This window comes from Nuphar pumila, chromosome 9, assembly GCF_984573655.1.
Source record: "Nuphar pumila chromosome 9, dmNupPumi1.hap1.1, whole genome shotgun sequence".
In the NCBI taxonomy this organism is placed as follows: domain Eukaryota; kingdom Viridiplantae; phylum Streptophyta; class Magnoliopsida; order Nymphaeales; family Nymphaeaceae; genus Nuphar; species Nuphar pumila.
In genome coordinates this window covers 118,354,960-118,382,934 of record NC_143257.1, presented here as the reverse complement: position 1 = coordinate 118,382,934, position 27,975 = coordinate 118,354,960, and the positions used below count along the sequence as shown (strand labels likewise).

General features: G+C 34.3%; 1 protein-coding gene across 1 annotated transcript; it reads left to right on the top strand.

Annotated features, from left to right (window-relative positions):
• Positions 1-3,038: 3,038 nt before the first annotated feature.
• On the top strand, positions 3,039-17,246 carry LOC149829049 (ribosome biogenesis protein BRX1 homolog 1-like). Its single transcript, XM_090017135.1, has 8 exons — positions 3,039-3,283; positions 3,377-3,518; positions 4,458-4,536; positions 4,745-4,869; positions 7,163-7,264; positions 12,449-12,517; positions 12,623-12,721; positions 17,004-17,246. The coding sequence occupies exons 1-8, from the start codon at positions 3,081-3,083 to the stop codon at positions 17,133-17,135; spliced, it is 951 nt and encodes a 316-aa protein (XP_089873261.1). The 5' UTR covers positions 3,039-3,080; the 3' UTR covers positions 17,136-17,246.
• Positions 17,247-27,975: the final 10,729 nt, after the last annotated feature.

The window sequence follows — 27,975 nt, the reverse complement described above, 5'->3', positions numbered from 1 at the left end:
TGTGCAGAGATCTCTCTAATGAGATCTTTTCTCTTAAACACTCACTGTGCACATTCACCCACTGTGCACAGTTTTTTCTGTTTTTGTTGAGATTTCTTTTAATCACCACCAACGTACATAGCCTCTCTCTCTCTGTTTTACTGTGTACATCCTGCTACAGTGTTACCTTCCATCCATTCTACGCGCATAAAAAAAAATTGCCCTAGAAGTGGGGAAAATGGGCGGTTTTCAAAACGCCCCTTTCTCTAACGTGGGTCGGGTCCGGATCTCGCCCATCATGGATGAACCTGGTATCCAACCCAACAATTACATAACTCAAAATATAATATTTTTATGTAGAAAAGCACTACCCAAGACTTGATCCTTAGTAAACAAACCATGTTGATTGAGTTCATACAACTTGTAACTATGATTTCTAGTTCATTAGTTCCTTACTTTCATTACTAAAAAATATTCTTCCAAAAAAAATATTTCCAATAATAAATTTTTGATATATTATGGACCGTCAAAGATTTTACTTAATACAATATGTTCAAACAATCTAAAATATATTTTTGACTAAACCAACCATATAGGTCACATCTCTAGGGCTTGGTTTATAAAAAAAAACACAATACATGTGATGGAACAAGGTGTTTCCACTTCATGGTAAGGTATAACTAATGTTTTTTTTTTAGGGAACAATGTTTTCCCAAATTATTTATACAAACTATTTTGGTAAATCCAACTGTACTTCCAATGGTACCGTACTCCTTGCAAAAATATGGTGCCACCACAATCCCACATTTTTTCTTTTTTTTTTTATATTTAATTTACTGAAAACTACCTTAATTTATCAATTATTTGCAACGACCTCAACAAGTTTTATAGATGTTGCATTCAACCACAAAATTTTCACCCTAGAATGCGTATGCAAGAAACAAAGAGTTACAAAGACTCCATCACGATGGACTTTTTTTAAGAGGCAGAATAACTAAAATACATTTCTTTCCAGTCCACTGTCATCCTTAAATGTATTTTAGTTATTTTACTATCTGAGATCTGGGAGGGATGGGGCGGGACATCCATTCATGGGTTTTGATTTTAACCTTCATTCCTGTTTCATGTCCTTCATTTTCGGTCCAAACCCGGCGAGGTCAGGTCCGGGCCTCATTTTTACCGGGTCCACTGCCATCCTTAAAGGTGAGTCCTAATGGCCACATTGTTTTATGTTTTTTTTTTGGCTTTTACCAATGTTGTCAGTAACAGTATCTGATTTGATGTGTCAATGATAACATGACATGTTAAAATAATATTAAAAGGTATTTTTTGGTATTTTTTATAATTATTAAAAAAATAACCAATTCAAACTTGCAGCATATCGAATTTCTGCCGCCACGCCTCGATACTGATAACTGGTTTTTACCCACCGACCCCATTCCGTCAAAGGGCGTAGTATTCAACCAATCGAGGCATATCCAAACTCACTCAAATAACTAGCTATTGGGAGCGGGTTTGAGTTTTGTTAGGTCAAGAGAATGAAATCGCAAATCTCAAATCTCAAATCCATATCCATATAATTTAAGGATTTTATTTTTATCAAAGATACATATAAAATACTTAAGAACCAACCATGTCATGTAAAATATCCAATAAAAAAACCAAATCATGCTCACATATTAGCTACAAGGCCTGTAATCAGGAAAGCAAAGGAATCAAATATAGTGGGATATCTAATCCGAATCCAACATGTTGTTTATAAATATGGATCCTATAAATAAGATCCGTGCATTTGAATATCATTAAAATCAGCATTTTATATTGGATCTAGATTTGATCGGAATCAAAACCCTACCTTATTGTACTTTTTTTATGTTTTTTTATTCATTTTGTTTTTCACATCAGGTTCAGGTATTGCCACATGTATTTTAGATTTAGGTCTAGTGTTTATATTTTGGATCCGGATTCAGATCTAAAATGATATGCTCTGTTTGCATTCTTACATAGGGATGGCAGTGGACTTGGGGAAAATGGGGCCCCGCCCCGTCTCAAAATTCAGCCTTCCATCCTCGCCTTAATCTCCGGACAGGTTTTGATTTTAACCTTCATTCCCGTTTTATGTCTTTCATCCTCGGGACTCTGTTTTTCCTCGACCTACTGCCATTCCTAAAGAAATAAAGAAAGGTTTACCGACGGGGATCAGGTATCTGGGATGGGTACAGGGCGGGGTGGGGCAAAGCGTAAGTCCATTCTTGCCTCTATCCTTTCACAGGTTTTGATTTTAACCTCCATTCCCGCCTCTATCCTCTCACAGGATTTGATTTTAACCTCCATTCCCGCCTCCATTTAGGGATCCACATTGGATCGAGCTGGCTCGGGTTCGGCTTGGGCTTGACTCAAGCTTGTCCGCTTCGTAAATGAGCTGAGCTTGAACCAATGTATGAAACTTAGTTGAACTATCGAGTTGAGTTTGAACGAGCTATCGAGCCCGATAAAGCTTGCTTCATTGCAAACCACATATATACAATGGGTAGAGCGTTTGTATTTATGAGAATATGTTGTGTTTGAATCCTGAATTTTGCGCCTTTTTTTCTCTTAGAATTTTTTAGTATGTATAAAATTGTTTCAGTAATATTAATCAAAAGGTAGGTTCTTGGTTATCGTTAAGGAGGTCCAGGGATCAAATTCCTTCTCGGCAATTTTTTTAATAAATCTTATTTAAGGTTGCCTTGGCTCGAGATTGGAACCCAACCGAGTTTGAACAACGCCTTGCAAGCTGGGCTCCGAGCTCAAGCCGTGCTTGAACAAAGTGATTTTGAACCGAGCCAAGTTCAAACAGCCCAGGCTCGTCTGCTCGTGTGGATCCCTACCTCCATCCGTGTTTCATGTCCTCCATCCCCGGTCCAAACGATCGAGGCGGGGCGGGCACATTTTCCCCGATCCACTGTCATCCCTATCCCCACCCGTAATTGCCTGCATCTGGACCGAATCCGACCCGTTCACATTTTAGGGTTTTAGTTTGCCGTCTGGTCTTAAACCCCTGCTTGTGCAATCTCTGCGAAACGCAGGAAGGAGAAAAATAAAAGAGTGAGACGACGACGATGGGGAAGAAGCGGAAGAACGCAGAGAGGGGCGAGGAGAAGCCGGAGGAACCAGAAAATCAACGTCCCCAACGGACCCTCCTCGGGTGGAAGGACCAGCAGAAGGATAAAAAGAAAGATGTCGAGGCCGGCAACCGCAACCCTCCGGTTTTCCGCAATCGGGAGAAGGTTCTCGTCACCTGTTCCAGAAGAATTGTCTACAGGCACGCCTTCTTCTTCTCCGTTTTTTTTTCACGAGTAAGGGTTTTGTTTCATGCGAAATTTCACGGTTTTTCTTTGGTTGGCCTGTTCGGCAGATATCGGCATTTGATGCTCAATGTGGTGTCTCTGTTGCCCCACTGCAAGAAAGACAACAAGGTCGATTCGAAGGGAAGCAAGGGTGCGGCGTTGAACGAGTTGGTCGAGCTCGGGAACTGTTCCTACTGCCTCTTCTTTGAGGTAGGTTACTCATTTTTCTTTTCTGCCTGTTCCTACCATTTGGTGGTCGTTGTTGAACTATTTGCTACTTAGTCTTATAATCAGATTGTCTGGGTTATGGTACGTCTATGTTATTGACAACCTAAAACAGAAGCATTTTTCCACTTCTTCCCGTTCTCAAAACCTCTATAGGGGGTAATCATACAAATTCCGTTGTTAAAACAAATGGGCTAGATGAGGGTATATTTAGGGAAGTTGTTTGAGAGAAAGACCTTGAAAATTTTCGCAATAACATCCGAAAAGTTTCATTTGTTCATAATTGAAGGTGTAATCTGTCTCATTCTTTTCATTTTCCTTGCTTGTATAATACGTCACACATGTTTTATTGGATTGGTTATCAATCGTTGAACGCGTCCAAGATGGTTCACCAAGGGCATTAAAACCTTTTGTCCACACAAAACCCCATGATATTACTGTAAAATTCTAAGATATAGCTATAGGCATTCATCTTATCGAGTGTTTTTTCTGTCCTCAAATAAAGGGTAAAAAAGAAAAAGGTGGTGAATTTGGTGATGAATAATGATCTAATACCTATTAAATATCCTTTTTTTGTTTTACAATTTAAATTATAAATTTTTCCTTTTTACTGTTTAGGTTTTCTTGACAAGCGGATGAGTCTGATAACTGTAATAATTTGAGACATGTTCCTCATTGTTGTTTCGTTTGTGCTACTACTTTTGAGATGATATTTTAGATCATCACGGGCTTAGGCTTTGACATGCAAATGATATGTATCTGATGTCAAGTTAACTGAATGCATTCTTTACAATTTCAACCTCCTAAGCGATATCTATTCTGGCTGTACTGGAATATAATCAATATTAAGTCATGTACATATTCACTGCAGACACCTTTATTCTCCTGACAGTCCACTTCTGATTAGATGTCATTGTTTTTCAGTGTAGGAAGCAGAAAGATCTCTATATTTGGATGGCTAAGTGTCCTGATGGCCCATCTGTGAAATTCTTGGTTAATGCTGGTAGTGTATTCATTCAAGTTTCAACAATTATCTTTGTAGATATTATAAGATAAAAACGAAGGGACTGTTATTTTAACACAAGTCTAAATTTTTCTGTGAAATATTGTGTTTTCACTGGTTGTGAACTCATCCCAAGAGTTGTTGCATTTCATTAACCATCTGATTATTTTCGTATCTCGTCTCTCTCTTATTTTTGTTCATGTACCAGTACACACAATGGAAGAATTGAAGCTAACTGGTAATCATCTAAAAGGGTCAAGGCCATTGTTGACTTTCTCAACTAATTTTGATACAAAACCTCACTGGAAACTATTGAAAGAGATGATCACACAGGTTTGATGCACATTTTCTTTCACAATACAATTTCTTTGTTGTTTAGCATTTACTTCCTGTTTTATGGTAATAGATGTTTACGTTTCTTGATTTCTTTGGATATAACTTTCAATAGCACATGGCTTTCTTGATACGATTTTTATGTACTTTTACTACAATGGAAGGATTAGAAGCCATATTCTTTTACTACCTTTTTCCAACTATACTTGTGAATCTTGGTACGTTCCATTGTACTACTATTGCTAGCTGTGCTTTATGTGTTCTGGTTTTACATTTTCTACTGTATGTCAGAAATAAAATAAGAAAAGAGAAGTTAACAAAAAGTTGTAACTCAATTAAGGTTGGAATACTTATAGCTTGTATCATTATTTCCTTCCCTTGTTGGCATTTATTCTGTTCAACTTTATGTCTGTGTATCATAAGTTTGATGATTTGATATATTGACATATTCACAATCACATTGCCAATTCTCGATTTTGCCAAACTTGGCTGATGGTGGTTCTATAGAATGCTTCCTGATGAGATGCTTGTACCTTATGAACTCATGTCTCCAACTTTAACCATGGAACAGGGAAGTAAAATTTCCTATGGTTACTAATATTTCTTAGATCACTAAGGGGAGGTTTTTATCAGTAACTGGAAAGTGGCCATATTTCGGAGCTGTTCATTTGCTTGACCTTCAATAGTGCCTTGGTGTAACAAATGCAATTAGAATCATTATTTAACCCTGAACTTCATAAAGTCAAGTTGGTGGAGAAGTAGGAGTGTACGCCCTAAGCAGTTTGGTGGAGAATAGTCATTCACGCTGTTACACTTAAAAATTAGTAAAATCCAATTAAATGCAATTTCAAGGTTTTGTATGCAAAAAACAGTGAAACTTGTCATTGGACAGTTTTTATTGATGCCTTTTTTTTTTTATCTTTGTTAGTTTGACTCTTTGGAAGTAGTTCCAACATTATGCCAAATCGTGGCTATGCATAAAAGAACCGTTATTTAAAATGGCCAGCTATTCATACGAGAAACACTTAACATCGTGAGACATGCTTCTTTCATAAGACAAGAATTGCAGTCTAATCATTGTGAGAAACTTGTAATATTGCTTTAAACTACGTGGGAAGAACCTGATGTAATTAATGAAAATCTCATATGAACATGTGGATAGACGTACTCCCGAACTCTAAGATATTCTCTGGTGTCATGCAGCCTGAGAAAAAATAATGTTCTTATTAATGATGTACTTACACTTGTATAAGGACATGAGGTTTTTCCTTTGGCACAACAATAAAAATTAGGAGTTCAGAATTTAATGGTATGGGATTTTCTTTACTGAAATTTAAAATTCATGCCCCTAGGGAAAGGCACTTAAAGATTTGAAAAATATAAAAAAATTGCTAAAAACAAATGGTACTGGAAAGATCGGAAGATGTTGTGTTGATGGAAATATTTGAAGAGGAGAAAATTTCAGTATGAACTATGAAGGTGTTTTGGTCACTATGCTCCTAGATGAACGTGTATGATTTTAAATCATTCACATCTATAATGCATATGTACCAAGTAGATATTTTATGTTTTGTCATGCTAGATCTAGCCTTTCTAGGTTGAAAATCCATGATGGTCGTATAATTTTAAATTAAGATTTTGTTTGGATGAGCATCACATACGATTTGTTTTCTTTATTGGAACATTGTTGGTACATCTTAATTCTTTGTATGCGGTGGTACCACATGCGGGTAATCATAACCAATGTTGGTCCTTTTGGCTTATAGATGTGATAATGTGATCAATTTGGTTAATTAGGACTTGCAAAGAAAATCCAGTTCATACGAAGCCCTGTGTTATTCCAAATGTTTCTCTTGTTTTATAACAAACATGAAAAAGGTTATGATGAGTCCATAGATCAAAGTTCCAGTTTGTCACTCTGGATGGCAAAGTTATTTGTAAGTACTTTATGTCTCTTTGCAGCATGGATTTCACTTAAGAACTATTCTGGATTCAAGTTGGGTCAAGGTGCATCCGTGCACCATGGGGCTTGAAATATTTCTTGTAGTCTCATTATCTTGGCCATCTCATGTGGATTGTGGACTTGAGAAAGGCCATTAGGTATGGCCATGGCCAAGAGTGAATCCTGTTTGCAAGCTTCAAAATTGTGCTTAACATGTTACATGGAAATTGAATGCAGTGAGTCGATTGTCCTGCTTGTGTTGGGAAAGTAATTTGTCTTCCACATTTTTCTGATGGAGTAATTTTTTGTCAAATTGCACATATTAATCTTAACTTGCTTTTCTTATTGCAGATTTTTGCAACTCCCAAAAATCACAGAAAAGCTAAACCATTTCATGACCATGTATTTGCTTTCTCCATTGTTGATGACCATATATGGTTTCGGAATTACCAGGTACATGTTTTTTCTAATAAAGCCCTTCTATATCATCTTTTAAATTGTCTACTCAGTGCATGAATTAATCCGAATATGTTGGTGCAAATATTGTGAAGCCCAAGAGACCATTGAAAACCAATTTATGCATCATGTCAAGGCTACCAGAATGTTCACAAATTCTCAAGTTTTCTTGATTTTGCACTTTCCATACCATTTGAAACATTTCGAGTGGTTTTTCATCTTTTTTTAAGAGATTAATGATACTTTTTTTAAAGAATTTTTAGATCAATCATTATGAAATTATTGGACCATATTATTTTCTGTTTAAAGTCAAGACTTTCCAATTTTCCCTTGGAGAATGGTTTTGACCTCCAATTAATTGTGGTGGTTGAGTAGGTTTGAAACTTGTTTATTGAGTCTGGTGGTTGGTTCAGGTTCAATGGTGACTGTCATTTTGTAGCAAAATGGTATTACGTTTCCTTTTGGGTTGACTAATTCTTGGAGATAAGGAATGTAGGTTCAGTAAGTTTTTACTGTGAAATTCTTGGTTGAACACATGCATGCACATGCACACGGAGACAAACACATGCACATCATATAAGGCCCCCAAAATTTTACCCAAATTTTCAGATTTTTTTTATTAACAACAACAACAACAACGCCTTCATCCCAAAACAATTGGGGTCGGCGATATGAACCAAAAAAGAAAATCATTCCGGGTCTTCCACATGAATCCTCCTCCTCCAATCATTTTTATCCAATGCCATGTCCTCGGTGAGGTTCAAAGCATTCATATCCTTTCCTATCATCTTCATCCAAGTCTTCCTAAGCCTACTCCGACCTCTTTTAACTAATATATTTTCCCATTTCTCCATCCTTCTAACTGGCGCATCATTAGGCCTTCACCGAATATGTCCAAACCACCGTAAACGATTCTCTCTCATCTTATTTTCAATGGGTGCAACACCTACCTTCTTACGTATCTCTTCGTTTCGAATCTTATCTTTTATCGTATTTCCACACATCCATCTAAGCATACACATCTCAGCTACACTCATTTTTTGAATATGATGTCTCTTGGCAGCCCAACATTCCGTACCATATAGTAAAGCGGGCCTAATTGTCGTCCTATAAAACTTTCTCTTCAACCGCAATGACATTCTACGATCGCACAACACTCCAGTTGCACTTTTTCATTTCATCCACCCAACCTTTATCCTATGATTTACATCTCCATCAATTTCTTCATACTTTTGAATGATAGATCCCAAATATTTGAAACAATCATCCATCGATATTTCTTGCTCACCAAGCTTCACTACACTCCAATTACTACTTTATTGCTTACTAAACCGACATTCCATATATTCCGTCTTACTCTTACTCATCTTAAAACCTCTTGCTTCCATTGTCTGTCTCCATAATTCTAACTTAGCATTAACTCCAACTTTAGACTCATCAATCAAAACAATATCATCAGCAAACAACATACACCATGACACATTTTCTTGAATTGATCTCGTAAGCTCATCCATCACTATAGCAAATAGGAAATGGCTTAAAGCAGATCCTTGATGTAACCCAACTGTTATAGGAAAATTGGTTGTCACCCCTCCACAAGTGCGGACATTGGTTACTAGTCCTTCATACATATTTTTAATTATACTAATGTACTTGAGAGAAACACCTTTCTTCATCATTGTTCACTAGAGAACGTCCCTAGGTACTCTATGGTATGCCTTCTCCAAATCAATAAAAATCATATGCAAATATTTGTTCCTCTCTCTATTTCGCTCAATAAGTTGTCTAAGAAGATGTATAGCTTCCATAGTTGATCTTCGAGGCATAAAACCAAATTGCTTCTTCGATATCATGACAACCTTCCTCAACCTAGACTCAATCACCCTCTCCCAAAGTTTCATAGTATGACTCATGAGTTTTATACCACGATAGTTTTTTATTAATAAGCACAACAAAAATACTTAAACTAAATTGGTGAAAATCTTGGGCGAGTTACATGTGTTAGCATCCAACTTAAACATTAATTTTTAGAAATCAATTGTCACCCAACACATGAATTAAAAATATTTATTACACTGAGTTTATCAAGTCGAAACTAAAGATTATTAAAAATAAATAGACAATATTCCAGATCTCAAGAAAATGTAGATCTCATGACGCCAAACGCAGCATCCCGCAACTTCTCTTGCTTGATCATTCTTGACCTGAAAAAATAATAGTAAATGTGGGTCAGACTTTACAAGTCTTAGTAGGAAACATTTTCCCAAACACGTAAACAATGTGTTAACACAAATGAACATACAATCATTTGGAAATGACATTATATTTATTCCAGACAAGTGTAAGTGAATTCATGAAACATCCCACGTATAAAATCTCATAGGTGCTTGTATGGCACCACAAAGGTTTTGCGAAACCGTATGCTCAGTCTCGAGCTTTCGCATAATCCTGACCCTACAAATTTTCCATTATTGTGCAAAGTTATCAAAAACATGCACTCTTCTATACACTGGATATGGTCATGACATTGACATGTGAACCAGGTTAACACATACAAAATCATATGTGAAACAAATGTCATAATTAATATCTCATTCTTTTGCAAAGATCAATAACATAACATTCTTTTTATATGCATGTAATAAATTTTGCATTTTGCGAAACCATGTCCTCGGTGAGGTTTAAAGCATTCATATCCTTTCCTATCATCTCCATCCATGTCTTCCTAGGCCTACCCCAACCTCTTTTAACTAATATATTTTCCCATTTCTCCATCCTTCTAACTGGAGCATCATTAGGCCTTCGTCGAAGATGTCCAAACCACCGTAAACGATTCTCTCTCATCTTATTTTCAATGGGTGCAACACCTACCTTCTTACGTATCTCCTTGTTCCGAATCTTATCTTTGATTGTATTTTCACACATCCATCTCAGCATACGCATCTTAGCTACATTCATTTTTTGAATATGATGTCTCTTGGCAGCCCAACATTCCGTACAATATAGTAAAGCGGGCCTAATAGTCGTCCTATAAAACTTTCCCTTCAACCGCAATGGCATTCTACAATCGCACAACACTCCAGTTGCACTTTTTCATTTCATCCACCCAACCTTTATCGTATGATTTACATCTCCATTAATTTCTCCATACTTTTGAATGATAGATCCCAAATATTTGAAACAATCATCCACCGATATTTCTTGCTCACCAAGCTTCACTACACTCCAATCACTACTTCGTTGCTTACTAAACTGACATTCCATATATTATGTCTTACTCTTACTCAACTTAAAACCTCTTGCTTCCATTGTCTGTCTTCATAATTCTAACTTAGCATTAACCCTAGCTCTAGACTCATCAATCAAAACAATATCATCAGCAAACAACATACACCATGACACATTTTCTTGAATTGATCTCGTAAGCTCATCCATCACTATAGCAAATAGGAAAGGGCTTAAAGCAGATCCTTGATGTAACCCAACTGTTATAGGAAAATTGGTTGCACCCCTCTACAAGTGCGGACATTGGTTACTAGTCCTTCATACATATCTTTAATTATACTAATGTACTTGAGAGAAATACCTTTCTTCATCATTGTCCACCAGAGAACGTCCCTAGGTACTCTATCGTATGCCTTCTCCAAATCAATAAAAACCATATGCAAATATTTGTTCCTCTCTCTATTTCGCTCAATAAGTTGTCTAAGAAGATGTATAGCTTCCATAGTTGATCTTCGAGGCATAAAACCAAATTGATTCTCCGATATCATGACAACCTTCCTCAACCTAAACTCAATCACCCTCTCCCAAAGTTTCATAGTATGACTCATGAGTTTTATACCACGATAGAGGGAGGGTCGACTCACCCATTCCCCTTCCTCTCATTAATGCTTCCTCCCAAATAGTGGATTTACATTTACTAAATGTGGGGCCCTCTAGTGAAGGGCGACTCACAGTGTCTTTTTTCTTTCTCTGTTTATTGTTTTTATCATATAGTATATCCCTTAAATAGCTTAGACTATCTTTATGCAAAATCATTAAGATATGCTTGTTGGTTCTTAAGTAATATATTAAATAAATATACTAACTAATATTAAGTCTTAAAATATTTAATTAAAACCTTGATCGACATTTTGTATTGGATCCTGGATCAAATTCTATTTGGATCAAACTGAAACCATATCCCAATTCCAAAGTGGATTTTGGATCCTCCCACGATCCAGATCCACATACCAAAACCATCCACTTTCAATAATGGATTCTGGATCTACCTGAGATCCAAATCCAAATATTAGATCCAACTACCTTAGCTAATGGATTCTGGATCTAACCGATATCCACATCCAAATAGATAAATTGTTAGGATAGGAACATACTGTTAAGGTATGTTTTATGAAGGATTGCCTGGATTGTTTTGACAATTTTTGTTATCTTTTTTTGTTATACTTAGTTCCTTTTTTTTGGGTGGGGGAATTGTTGCTTCTTGCATGACATAAGATACTTCTTCTGAAGGATTACAATTTAAAAGTATTTTGCTTATTCTTTTATATTTTCTGGTTATATTTAACATTGGGGCAGGATGTGTACATAGTAAATTAATGTCACAATAATTTTTGAGGATGTTAATTGTAAATGCCTAACATATTGCAATATTATCACAATATGTGCATTTTATAATGACATCACTTCCCATGAAAGCACTTCCATGAGCTTGCAAAGTGAGACCCCCTTTTGACTACAGAGCAGGGGAGCACTTTATTCTCTCTCAACTAGATGAAATTGTTCTCACTTGACTGGAGAAAGATGACTAGAAGTTTTGAAAATCTCATAAGAAATTCACAGCTGATAAATTGTTATTTTAAACTGTCACTATTGATGACTTTTCAATAAAAATGTGAGACAAAATGAGAGAGAGAGAGAGTAATGGACGAGAATGTGCCATGAGAAGAAAGGATTGTTTTGTTGAGTGAGCTGTCTTGATATGGCAGAAGGAAAGAATTTAGCATTAGGTATTGGTTAATGGATCAGTATAACTCAGAAGTAATAATGCGCTTGGTTGTAGTAAATGTTTGACTAATCTTGCAATGGGCATTTAGCCAAGAATATGGAAGAAATGAAGTATTGTTTTTCTTTTTTAATGTTTGTTAAATTCTTAATAATAAAAGGACATTATTGCAGATTTCTGTTCCACACAGTGATGTTGGTAAAGTTGCCCAGGGTGGCTTAGACAAAATGACTCTTGTAGAGGTTTGTTTCACTTGAAATTTATCTGTTTATATTGTCCTCAAAGAATGAATGTGAATTCCTGTTACATTAATAGTTGATATTTTATTTGGAATTTGGTTTATCTAGGTTGGTCCAAGGTTTTGCCTAAACCCTATTAAAATATTTAGTGGTAGCTTTGGAGGTCAGACACTTTATCAGAACCCATACTACATATCACCAAATCAGGTAACTTCTACTTGTTTTGTTTTGGAAGTTTCAAACTAATCTACAGTTACTCCTTTTAAAATATTTTTGCTCTTGATGATATTTAAGATTATTGTTCTCCAAGAAAAATGATTGTTTAAGCATGTTTTCCATGATAGTCTGCGTTGTTATGATCATTCTTTTGTGGATAAGTCCTTATCATCATTCTTTGTTTAATCAATTTGCAATATGTTTCATCCACACCATTTGCACATTCATCAGCATATTTCTTATGTATTGCGCTCCACACAAACACAGTTGTGAAGACATCCACCATCAATTCTTAAATAGCTGTCCAGTTATGTTATTTGGTATTATTGTCCTTATTTGGCAAATAGTAGGGCAAGATGCGTCTGTTCTTGGTGGGAAATTTACCAGCCTCTGTGTAGCTTTGAATAAACTCTGATTGAGGTGATGGGTGATCTTGTTTTTGAGAGTATCTCTACTTCGTGAGATGCCTTGCTTGCCTTCCAATAAGTTGCACACTTTGAGAAGTTGAATATTGATTTTTTTTTGGAAGCTCAATTTTCATTTTTATTTAATTTTATTTCATGTCAGTTATACTGTTATTTCTTGAGAAACAGATAAAGTATCATCTGGCTGGTTGAACAAGGTGGTTTCAAAGGAGAAAATAAATCAGAAAATGCAGCAGTCATTGCCTTCTACAAACTGTGATGCAGCAGGTCAAATGGTTGCATGACTTTGCTGACTCCATTGTTGCAGATCTCATTCTTGGGTCTTAATGGAATAGTCATGAGATTTTGAAAAAAAAAGTTCTTTGGGAAAATATTAGGAAATTATCGGTTGATATGCAATTAGAAATATACAATAATGAATAAAATATAAAATTTAAAAATACATGAAGATCACAATAAAATTGTGGCATTTTGTGAACATGGCAACTTCTGTTTTCTTGAGATTTTGATTGATTTCTTGTTTTCTGAATTCTCACAGTAAAATCACAAAGAAATTCTGCTATCAGCAGTATTTGTTATATAGACCAATTTTACTGGGTTAGGCAGCTCAATGAAATTTTATCCTGAGGCTTCTTTGGAAGATTCGGAGGATTTCCATTATCTACCCTATGCTACTTCCTCGATATTTATCTCGCTACTGAAACTTCTATTGGAAGACAGGATTTCTATTAATTTTGACTGCTACTTCCTTGAGATTTAGCTCAATCTCTTATAAATCAGTTTTCCTCTCTCTCCTTTTGTTTTTGTCTATGTTTGCACATGCTTGTTTATGTGCATGCACGTGTTTGCTTTCTTGGTGTAACCCTAGGGTCTCAATCTTGTTCTTAGCTGGTAGTGGCAGCTGCTTGATGAACTATGGTCTAAGGCAATCAGGAGAGACGGGGGCCAGGTGTGGTGAACTTTCTAAGCGGTTTTGCTGTTTAGACTGGGATAATTTTCCTTAAAATCTTGGTATTGTAAGCAATCAATCTTTAAGGTAGATTTTATCTGGAAAAGTGGGTATATGTGATTTTCTGCAAGTGTTTTCTTTCCCCTTAATATAGCTTTTGACTTCGAAATGATTCAAGTTTTAGTTTGATCTATTGACTTCCCCAGAAAATTCTGTTACATATGATTGGTGTACATTATACTTTAGTTGAACCAGAAGCTGGTTCTTTAGGGGAGGTTGTTTTTTCATTTGATAGGTGCGACACTGTGAGTATGATGCCTCATATTGGGTTTATCGCTGCATACACGGATATTGGTAGATATCTTGAGGACCTGCTCTTTATGTGCTTGGTGATTCAGTTCCACATTGCTGTAGTTAGAGACCTAAAGGAGCAGCCAAAATCCATTGGATGGTGATAGATTTCAAGGGCTGCAGGAAAAAGAACGGTGAACTTTTTTATTTGGATCATAATCAACTATGAGGCTTCCCTAGAACATCCAAAATTAGAGGCTCAATCCATTGAAGAATTTCCAAATAAGGGGTATATTATTGTCAAATTGGAGATGTGCAAACCACTCAACCCTAGTATTAAAACACTATGTTACTTGGACACTGCCAAGGGTGTTGTGTTGGAAACATAAGAAATGTCAGACAGCCGGGTTTGAAATACTAGATATGTGGAAACGACTATATATATTTATAATTTAAATTTATATATAGGAGGAGAGGGAAAGAGAGAAAAGTAATTAAGTAAAAAATACAAGAATGATTTCTTAAAAAAATGAGGCAGCCTCAGTTCTCTCTTCCCCATTTGTGGCACCACACAATTCATCAAAACTGTGAAAAATGAGGGTTAGTTTTTAAATGAGATTGAGCGGGGCTCGACTGCGGTAACAAGAGAAAATCTTTTACCAATTAGCTTGATTCTTTCAAGAGAGAGAGAGAGAGAGAGAGAGAGAGAGAGAGAGAGAGAGAGAGAGAGAGAGAGAGAGAGAGAGACCTTTCTGTACAGTAAAGGAGCATGCCTACTCATTTTGGTGGAGTCAGGACCCAATAAAATAGACGAGGAGAAAATAGGATTTAAACAAGATTGACATAAAGTGTCCACCATTAAATACTTTGTAAGGCACTCAAAAGTGTTGGAAATGCGACATGGTATGTCCATTTTTTCTTGGATCCTTATATGTTGAAAAAGTGTCCATGAAGTGTCTAGGAGTGTTGGCCCCTCAAAAGTATCAAGGTAACATAGTTGAAACATCATCAGTGGTACTTATGAGACACAGCATTACATATGTCAAAAAGCAGGGATGAGGGCATTGATCCCCTTCCCATGCTTTGGTTTGAATAAAGCCTTTTGTTCGTTAATGGTGATAGCTGTCGAAGATCCCTCCAAGCATGCTCTAGTCCACTTTTACTGAACCCCATACCCTCAAGAGAAGCAGAAGGGAGCCCCAGTAAACCTTACCGAAAGGTCTTTCCTGGTTGAGCTTCGCAGGAATGTTGGTTGTAAGCCAAAGTCGATGAGTCCAAGACCTTTTGCCAGAATGATGCAGTCCATGGTATTTCTGCCTCTTGTGAATATATCATGGTATCTGCTGATGGTTTGGAGTGGTTTTTTCTGCACCTTTCTTTCAACACCTTCAAAATGGCCTCGAAGGCACCTTTCAGAAATGAAGATAACTTATCACGGTAAGGCCCCTTCCTCTTTGGGAATTAAGGCTACAGTTAAACTCTTTAGGAATCCTCCATTAAGAATTCTTTCATTAGGTCAATGATGTCCTTTCTGCTAACTGGCCTGGAGAAAAAATCATTTGGAAACTCATGTAGTCCAGGATCTTAGTCTGGTGAAGAGACTCAACTCTTTGGGGGCCATTTGTCCTACATTTGGTTTCCTGGTGCCACTGAGCTGGTTAGCACGAAGCTCTGAAGCTGCTTGGAGTGTACCATCCTCATTGTCCCTGCATACCCATTAACTTTGAGTTTTTAATTTAATTATTGAATGTTTTACACGCAGAAGCAATATGATTCCTTTTCTGAACTTCTGATAGATGAACACTGCCTTGTTGAGCATAGACCCATTAATGACATTGTTAGGCAAAACTGTAGTTGTCTTAAGTGTGATAAGTTGATTGGTCCTTGGGTTTGGTTTTTCAGTGTTCTATTTGCATCTAGAGTCAAGCTCAATATGATGAGTTCATCTTTTGGATAATATAGCAGCAGTAGGATCATTGAAAATGAACTAGGAAGACACAGTAAATGGCAAAATTGTATGAAGAGGGTCAGAACATTTTTTGCTGAACATATGATTTCCAACTAAAGGTACAGCTTCTTTTAGACTACAGACTTGAATATTTTCTTTTTCTTTACTATTAGTGCGTGAATTTCACTTTTCACTGGGAAAAATGCCGTCTTCCTTGCACAATTATGAGGTTGTCAGATAGGTTTTTGGTAACAGTAACTAATCTTCTAAGTATGATGAGAGCAGTTGTTTCATTGCTACCTCGGCACTAATCTTCCAAGTACCAAATACTTCCAGTAATACCTTCTGTTCCACTTGAAACTAGGGAAAATTTGATTTTTTTTTACCTCAACGGTGGTTTTCAGTCAAATGTCCATGTGAATGAGCATATAAGAAACTCAGGTAGAGACAATATTTTCCCAGGGATATTGCTGTGAAGCAAAGATGGGACTTAATGAAAGCCATGAACATTATATGTATTTAGATAATCTGTAACCCGTACAGAAACCTTAGACATGCTTTTTGTGATTGATTTTGTTGAAGCTTTGGTGTAGCCTATTTGAAAAGTTTACTTTTTCTTGAATTCAATTATTTCAATTTAATATAATCTCACTGTTCCAGATTCGTGCCATGGAGAAGAGGAAAAAGGCCGGGAAGTATGCCATGAAGATAAAAGCAAAAACGAGAAGAAAGACGCATCAAATGTCGAACCCATTGGAGCGAGATGAGTTTGCTGATCTATGGAAGGAGTAGTTAACCACACGAATCTCCTTTTGATTAAGTTCCTTCAACGGAAAACAAGATCCACATGAAAATCATACTTTGTTTAATCTGTTTTTTTTATAAGCATATTTTGTTTGATCTTGTTGCTGGTGTATTTTTCATTTTGTTTCCAGTGTTTTCCTTTTGGTTTCCTTTTTCCCTACCCGTAGTGAATTTTTTTTGCCATTTACATGGGGAAATGTATAATTCAGTTCAAGATTGAGGAATGAGAAAAAAATTGACTTAAAGAAGAAAATGGGCAATACACCCCAAATTTAAGGTTTCCTTCTCAATCCTTTAAACTTTGAATCAGAACAAGGAAAGAAGAACCTTTCCATGGAACAATGAAAGAACCATGGTCACAAATATCGGCTATTTTTTTTAAATCGTGATTTTATTTTGAGATTTTCAGAAAAACCAATATAAGGCTGAAAAAACATGATATTTTAAAAAGTGTTCTATTTTGAAAATATTGTGTTTGTATCGTGATATGTTTATAATTCTTATAATTTTATTTTTTTGTATATTTTATACATTTTATTATATGTATTTTAAAATTTAAATATACCAATATTTTTCAAAAGACATTGTAATTTATAGTTTCGTTTACCTAGAAAGTCCTGAAATGAGACATTGTAATTTATAGTTTCGTTTACCTTTTGATGGAATTTTCTAACCCTTGCCTTCAAGGTTTCACTTTGCTGGGAAAATTCCTAGCGTTTCTTTGATAAGTAAGCTGGAACAACCTTCATGGGATTCGAATCCAAGATGGTTATGATAGTGCAAATCAACTGTCCAGCTATCTAATTCAACCCTGGGAAATTTCCCAGCTTGCAGATTAAAAATCAGGAAAAGAGAGTATACATATTATCATGATTTTGGCAAAGACAGTTGATATATCTATTTTTATGCACTTTAGATCAGAGAATGCTAATGTATCTCTTTACTAATAACTAATAAGAGGTAAATGTGGCATTCAAAATTTTGATGCTTCTAGTTGGGGAGACTGATCATGACAAAATTTTAGTTTATTTACAAAAGCATATCCAGTTCTTTTTTTCATGGATTATATATATATATCAAAAAATGACTGTACTGCCTTACAAAATGGCAATTTTACAAAATTCCTCACATATTCAAAATCATCGATTCTTGACTTTTTAGGATATTTTTGCCCTTTACACATGCTACCTGATGATTCATACGCTTGATCGGCACGTTGTAGAAAGTTTGCATCCCTTTAATAAAAAGGAGATTTTGCGAACATCAACCAATACAGTATGACCTTCGCAAATGCATTACGAACTTTGCGAATATCACTTACAAACCTCCTTTAAGTAAATTCTCTTCGAAGAGATCTATAAATCTGTCGACATTCACACTCTGATGAGACCTCTATAAATATAATATGTTCTTAACAAATATCGTATGAACTTCGTGTATGTAACCAGCAACGCATATTTAAGTAAATACTCCTTAAGGGGATTCAGAAATGTTTGCTGACAATCACAAATAATTGTTGTGAATATGCCAGACTTTCGTACTCTGTTGAGACCTCTGCAAATGCAGTACGATCTTTGTGAATATTACCTTTAAATCTTCTTTAAGTAAAATCTTTTCGTAGATGTCTGCAAATATCTTCTTACATTCGCAAATACATGTATATGTAGATCTTGTGCCTCATTTGCAGACTTTTTGAACATCCGGACATTAGACATGAGATTTAATTTTTTTTAAAAACTTAAATGCGAATCTCCCTTTTATTTTGCGAATGTTCGTAGTAGCATTAAATGTGACAATATGATATTTAAAAAGTGATGATTCACATTTTAGGGCTTTTTTCCCTTCATTTTAGTGCTTTGTTTGTGGTCCCCAATCCCTTTTACCGCATCTTATTTTTTTGATAAGTTTTTTTCGGTGAGTATTTTTGGTAGCACTTCATCGATGACTTTTTTAGCATTCGGGACATCACTGATGATGAAATATTTTAGTAAGCACATCTTTAACGGTTGGAACAATTGGTTTTTGAAATGTCTGGCATGAATACATTATTTTAAGTGAACATTGACATGAATTAGTTATTTTGGCATTCTCTTTTCCTGTTAAATGAATAGATAAATGTACAACTCAAAAAATTGCTTCATATTTTACCATTTTTTGTTATTTTGGTGTTCTCTTTTACGATAAACATATATATATATATATTTTGGCATTCTCTCTTTCTAAATATTTTTTGACTTTTAGTTATGCCTGTTGATCCTATTCATTGCATTTTATTATTTAATGCTACTTTATTACACTCTTGATCATAAATTTATGTATGTTTGCTTGTATTTTATTCAACATTTGATACCAAATTTTTTGTTTAGGGTTGACAATTTTTAGGGTTTTTTTACACATACACATATAAATATAAATATATATATATATATATATATATATATATATATATATATATATATATATATATGTTGGTGTTGTAAATGATTTGTGTTTGTTTTCTATCTTTTATTTAATATTTGGTGATTTTCTCTTGGAGTAATGAGGTTAAGGTTAACTGTGCTCAAGCATTCAATTAATGTAATGTTGTTAGAGTTGAATGTGTATAAGCATTCAATAAAGGTTATGATTTTTGTTAATTGAATGTATAAAAAATATATGTATGACATTTTGTCACATGTTATTTTTATTAAATTAACAATATGTTGTGTGGTTGATATATGTGGTTAATGATGGTCTCTGAAAGAGTTAAAGTATACTATCGTAACACTGATCAAACTAATTGAGGATCTATAGTGTTCTAAAAAATTAATAGCTTTAAAGAATTTGTGACTTTGATTTCTTATAAAACTGGATAAATGAAAGAGTTATTGAGCCTTCGATATAGTTATTGTCCAAATGTATTCAACCAACAAATATAGATAGATGTTTTAGATGATAATGATGTAAAAATTGATGTTATTCAATGACAATGTTTACTTGGAGGCTCACAAAGTTAAATAAGGAGAAGTTACTTATAGAAATGATGAGAATCTTATGGAGGCAATTAGGGATATAGATCTTTTATGTGTAGACAATGAAGAACCTCTATGATTAATTAATGTTGTACATAATCAAAGGATTACAACGGAGGATGCAAATGAAATAACTAGCTACAAGTTGGACTTTGTAATTTATGCTTGAAATGTAGGTGCGATGATGATGGTTTTATTTTTATGGTTAATTGTGAAATTGAAAAATGCATGAATATTGTATGCATAGAATCAAATGAAGTGATAAATAGTACAATGACTTTTGATTTAGTTTGTGCATTCGGATAATCAATTAATCGTAGTAACAATCACGTTGACAGTGGATAATTGAATGATGATGATGACTATATCATGTCAACTGAGGATGACTCAGAAAGGATAGGAAAAGATAAAGACATTGATGACATGAGATAATTAATGGTGCATGCAAATTATGCGCAAATGACAATTGAAAAGTCGAATCCTCGATATGTTGTACAAGTTGTATGATCATTTATTGGGCAGTAGAATTATTTTCCGTTTTTATACTAACGAGACACAATTGAATATGTTCTTATTCATGGGATTCTCATACAATGAAGAACAATTAAAAATCATTGAAACAAAGGCATCTCAGTAGATTGATAAGTTGTATAACGAAAAACTTAATGATCAAGACTCTTTATAATGGCTAACAACAAACTCAAATGATAAAGACATTGCTGTCAGGCAAATGTTTAATGATTTAAAATATTGCTGTGAGTTATTGAAAGATCATGTGAGCATGGATGACTATAAATCAAAATTCGTGACAATAATAGAGTGACTATCGTATGCATGCGAAAGAACCCAAAGACTATGAGTGATTGCACCTAAAAGATCCATTACATAAAGGTGCGTGCAGTAACGTTCTTTCAAGTGAAAAATTATGAAAGAGAGCACATATATATGGTGCATCATTGGGAAACCTTTGAGTAGAAAAAGTGTTTTTCCTAGTGGATTGTAGGTGTTATTCATAAACGTCTGCACGATAACATGAAAATGACTAAGAAAAATTATCAATGACATCAATCATGAGAAAGCTGTGGAGGTTAATTATAAACATGCATGACATGGACGTGAATGCACAAAAGAAGAATTATATGGTTCATATGAAGACTCATTCAACAAGCTTCTTGCCTATTTAGATCATTTGATGAAGAAAAACCTAGGAACAATAGAGTTCATTAAGACTAATATGACTGATCAAGTTAAGTACATGTTCTTATCCTTTCGTCCATGCATTTATGACTTTCTAAAAGTTTTCCTCTAGTTCTTATAGTAGATGACATATTTATAAAAGAAAAATACATGTATATATTATCGTTGACTCATAGTATTGATCATTGTAGTGAAATATTTCTGGTAGCATTTGCAGTTATATATAATGAGTCAAAGAATTCATGAGTATAGTTTTTGGAGCGTCTGAAACACAAATTTGTATACTTCGATGAGTTTAGATAAAACACAAAATTGACTATTATTTTAGATAAACACTAACGACTGTTATATGTTGTCGCCACACATTTCCTAAATGTCATGTTGGATATTGCATGAAGCACTTGATATAATTTTTTTAAAGAAATTTGATTCACCACTCAACACACTTCGGTGGACCGCAACTCGAATAGTTATGTAACCACAATGCAACTATTTGTTTGAAAAAAATATAGGAGCAAGATACAATTGAATGCCTCTCTTAGGGTCCTAGTCATTGTGTACCTTGGAGCACTATATGATTATATTACCATCGACGTGAAACCAAAGTTTGGGCTACATCTCACTTTTCAAGAAAAGGATATGGGTGTTTACATCTAATATAGCAGAGTGCTTCAATTGTTATATTCTCCCCAATACGTGATAAACCCCTAATGCCTATTCTGGAGATCCTTTGTCTCATGTTGATGACACTGTTTGAGAAAAGCAAGAATACTGAGCAAAAAATGTCAACCAACATTGTTATGCATGAGGTAAAAGAAAATGTAGAGACACGAAATAGAAAGGCACAACAACTACGTGTGGTTGTCTTACATTGTCATCGACGTCTGTACAAAACTCATAACCGAATTCACGGTTATTGTGTTGATCTTGAGAATATGCAATGCTCTTGTAAAGAGTGGCGAGTGAGTGAAATTCCATGATAACATGCAATTGCATGCATTTTGTATGAGGGTAAGCTATCAGAGGATTACTATGACAACTACTTCAAAGTTGTATCTTATCGAGCTGCATATTATATATTTTTATTCATTTCTATGGCAGGTAATGTCTCACACAATGCTCGATTGACTTTTATTCCAATCTATCTAACGAAGATGACACGTCCACTCGATAGACCTAAGGTAAAGAGACAAATAACAACACCAAAAGATATTGTGTCATATAAGTGCAGTGTATGTGGTGGGGTTGAATACAACAAGCAGAAGAACACATAATAATATGTTGAGTATCTCTTATTACGAAATGGGTGTGTGTATTTATTAAAAATTGTTTACTTCTATATATTTATAGAGAGCTTTTTAATATACTATTTTAATGTCTTATATCTTCTATGTGTATCTTAGGCCTTTCGCGATATGACACCTAAAAAAACCATGATAGCAGGAAGAAAAAACAAGTTAATGACATAAGACAAAATTCGATTGTAGAGCTATTTAAATATGATTTCTACATAGACACTCTGTTTTCCATTGATGTGAGTGTTAAGTTTCTATGTTTGTTTGTTACGTTTGTATGTAGACTCATTTGAATCTAACATGAATATATCTATTGATATGTTGATTAAGTTGCATATATATATATATATATATATATATATATATATATATATATATATATATATATATATATATATATATATTCATAGAATAAATTATTGAGAATTACAATCGAGACATGGCAGCAAGAACAAAACTATTAAAGTCCATTTACTTTACCTTGAGTTTCTCAGTGAATCTCCAAACCGATACTCATATTTTTTATGGATTAAGAGAAACTAACTCCTTAACATTGTTCACAACAAATGATCAAATGTGAATATACAAAAGAAGGTTCTCATACTTTCTTGGAGAAACAACACGTATCACATCTTTTTGAGAAATGCGACAAGGTATCTGTTGAACAACATTGCACACTTATATTTATAATTTTATATAGATAAATTATCTATGTCCTGAACTCAATAAATGTTGCAGATATTAATTGCTCTCAACTGAGACAATGAACACTGAGTTATGTGAGAGATGACCATGAAAGAAAATGAGTTCAGGCTCTATAACTTCATGTGCTTCGTATATAATACAAATACATATATTAAAAATGTAGTACAAACTCATTAACTATTCAATAATATCTTTACTTTTTTCTCATATTAGGTAGGATTAATGTTGGGTTGTAGGCTAAATTTTTTTCAAAGTGCTTTGGCTACGATACTTAGATTGGATTGCATGTTCCATGTATGATATTCTTCAACAAGAAAATGAATAATTACTTTGTACATGTGTCTAAACGCAATACATACTTGTATATGTTGTTAACTTTTTATATGATTGTTACAACAAAGATTATGATATATTTATCTCGATGTACATGCTATACTTAGGTAGAAACATGAACCTCCATTTTATGCTGGTACATGTTTATATGTCTTATTTTGAATTATTCTTGCAATATAATCTATGTAGTTGTTTGGTAATAACCATTTTTTAGGTTGATGCAACAAAACTCAAGAAGAGTTGTCAATCACTACAAGAAACTGAGGAAGAACGAAAATGAGGCAACCCTAAGTTAAGCAGTAGATGAGGCAATGAAGCAAATCAGACTGTAACACAAAACATCTCTCATAAGAGAAGCAAAGCCTACTACCTCAAAAGGTCTAGAAGCAAAACAAAAAGATCCAGAAGAGGAGGCACCATAGGACCTTAATGAGAAAGTTGACATGAAGCAAATGTAAGATTTCCTGAGTCATTGTTGACGATATTGTAATGAGATGTTTTTAATACATACTTTGTAAATTACTTTGATTACTCTGTCATGCACTTGTACTGTTTACTATTATCTTTATGTTAATTTTACGTTGTTTACAAAGTTATGCGGGTTCATTTTTCATGAATGAAATGAATATATTTATGATCATGTTTATTTTTTAATGAATGAATAAATGATTGTATAAGCAAGTTCATTTTTGAAAGAATAAAATAGATATACGAATGAACATGCATATTTTTTAATGAATGAAATGAATATATGTACGATCAAATTCATTTTTTAATGAATGAATGAATGAATATATGTATGGGTATGTTCATTTTGAATGAATGATGAATGTAAATACACATTAGAGTTGTAAACCTCACCATAAAAGGCGACATTCACACCTCAAAATTTGCAAACCTGCAATCATATTTGCGAATGTTATCACATCCATAAATATGTAATCACATTCACAACTAAGGAGTTAACCTTATCAATTAGACCATATTCACACATTTGAATGTGTGAACCTGAAACCGTATTTGCAAATGTGGCCACATATTTGCAAATGTTCATTTTTTAGAGTTACGAGAAACACATGAAAATAATGTGCGAAGGTCACTACATCCACAAATATGCGCCTACATTCACAATTTATAAGTTAATCTTATTAATTTGACCACATTCACACATCAGAATGTGTAAACATGAAACTATATTGCGAATGTGATTATATATTTACGGATGTCCATAATCGAGAGTTGTAAGATCCACATGAAAATAATGTGTGAAGGTCCCCACATTCATAAATATGTGATCATATACGCAACTGTGGTGTTAACTTTATCAATTGGACATCATTCACATATCAGAATGTATAAACTTGAAACCATATTTATGAATGTGGTCACATATTTATGGATGTGCATATTTGAGAATTGTGAGATTTGCATAAAAATAATGCATGAAGGTTTCCACATTTGTCAATATGTTACTATATTTGCAACTAAGGAGTTAACCTTATCAATTGAACCATATTTGCACATCAAAATGTGCAAGCTTGAAACCATATTTGCCGATGTCCATCTTCGAGAGTTGCGAGATCCACATGAAAATAATACGCGAAGGTCTATAGATTCACAAATATATCACCACATTTGCAAATGAAGAGTTGACTTTATCAATTGGATCACATTTGCATATCAGAATGTGTGAACCTACAACCATATTTGCAAATGTGGTAAAATATTTGTGGATGCCCATCTTCGAGAGTTGAGAGATCCACATAAAAATAATGCATGAAGGTCTTCACATCCTCAAATATGTGACAACATTCACAACTGAAGAATTAACCTTATCAATTGGACCACTTTCACACATCAGAATATGTGAACCTGCAACTATATTTGCAAATATGGTCACATATATGCAAACCTCTTGTTTGTTATAAAATGACTTGCACACACTCTTATGTGTGAATGTCCCAAGGTTCACATATTTTGATGTGCAAATGTCATTTAATTGATAAGGTTAACTCTTCAGTTGAGAATATCGTGAGGTTCACATATTCTAATGTACAGATGTCCTTCAATTGTTAAGGTTTATTTTTTAGTTGTGAATATCATGAGGTTCACATATTCTGATGTGCGAATGTCATCCAATTAGACCTTCTCATATATATTCATTACATTCATTAAAAAATGAACCTGATTATACAATGGTGCATTCTATATATTAATAAATGAACATGCTCGTACATATATTCATTCAAATAATTCAAAAATGAACTTGCTCATAAAATCATTTATTTCATTCATTAAAAAATAAACATTATACATATATTCATTCCATTCATTAAAAAAAAATGCTCATATAACATTCATTAAAAAATACACCTAGTCATACAATCATTCATTCATTTATTCAAAATGAACCTATTACAAACATTCACAGTGCATTCATTTATGTTACAAACATTCATAATATATACATTCACACATTTATAATGAAACAAAAGTATATACAAACAAAATAATATATTTACAAAAATTATATTTGTTTGTGAATGTACATATACAAGAAAAATAAATAGAGGCACCATGTTGTAGAGACTGCAACTACTGCCCTAATAATCTTAACTCCTCAAGTTCCCTATCATTGCTAGAGATAATGAGGTCTTTAGAGAGCAACACTACCTGAGCATGGGAAAGCACTTGTAGACGTTGTATAATGAGGTCCTTTCTAAAGAGATCCCTATCTTTTGCTTTAAGCAAATCCTGCAATGTACGGATTTTGGCTACTAAAAGACTTAAGTCTGCACTCTCTCCACTTGCAATCCTTTGTTGCTTTTGTTTGTTTGCTCCTATTTGCTATTCTTCTTTTAATTGGTAATCAAAGTATATATATAAGTGTAAATATATGTGCATCACCCTATTTGTAATGAAAGTATATTTGTAAACAGAGAAAACACATAAGTATACATGCATTACCATCTCAATGACCCTCTTTATTATGAAATGACTTGACAACTACTTGGTGTCAATAACTATGTTATCAAGGTGATGAAGTCCCATGAAATACAAGCTGATGTCTTCACCTCCATCATGCCAGTTTTCTAGTTCATATGAAAACATTGTGGGGTTAATAATTATACCTATCCTTCAAACAAACTAACATGCTTCTGCTAACGATGCGAGGGTAACATGGTTGTTGAGTATATTCAAACTATTAGACAACTTGACTAGCCATTTGTTATTCAACTTCATTAATGTTGAGCAACCAAATGTCCTTCCTTGCGAGGTCCATGACTTAAACAACCACATCCTTTTCCATTGCATCTTCTTTGTAGAGACAACACGTTATCTACAAAATAAAGTTTCATTCATGGTTAGTCCTATATTGCATTATTTATAAAAATATAACTACTTTTTCAATGTATATTTACATGTGCTTTGGTCAACAAAACTTTTTTCCCTCCTCCTCATCCTCTCTAGTGTCTAACTTGGTCCACATAACAATACGTGAAAATTGAGGGTCACGTCCAAGGAGCCTTCCAATAGATATGTGCTCCCATATATGAAACTATAAGAATTAATATACATATTAATACATAAATTATTAAATAAAATTAATAAAAGCATGCTTTCATATCAAACAAATCAAATTAATATTCGTACCACCAACAACACCAACAAGTCGATCAATTTTTTTTCACACTTCACTTGACTCAATGTTGCATACAAGTGTGCAAATAAAGTTGCTCCTTATGCAAATTCATCGACACAATCCATGTTTTGCAGTAGTTGCATATATGATGAATTAATCAACTTTCCACCATTGTCGATGAATAAACAAGTGCTCAAGAAATATAGCAAGAATACTCTCAACTCTCTCTCTACCCTATGACTGACTTTCCCTCTAACATAGGGTATCTTCCTCTTCATTCTTCTAGCCTTGCTATTGTCATATGTCTTCTTTGATCATGACAACTTTAACCTTTCACCTTCAAATGCATCTCTGGATGCTCCAAATAAAGACTTCACATTGGTGCTTAAAATCTCCAAAACAAGGTGCATTCATTGGCTCCCCATGATACTTCAGTCTAGTGATGCATGTCATATCTTACAAGGTGATGGTCATATCAAAATCAGAGATCTTAAACATATTGGTTGTTGGGTTCTATTACAACATAATGAAATCTATAAGAATGATGGATTTTTTCTTGTATGATCTCCAAGAATTTTTAAAAATGCATTTAATCTAGCCTGTCCTTCAATTTATCTGATGGTGTTAAGAACCGGAAATGTGTT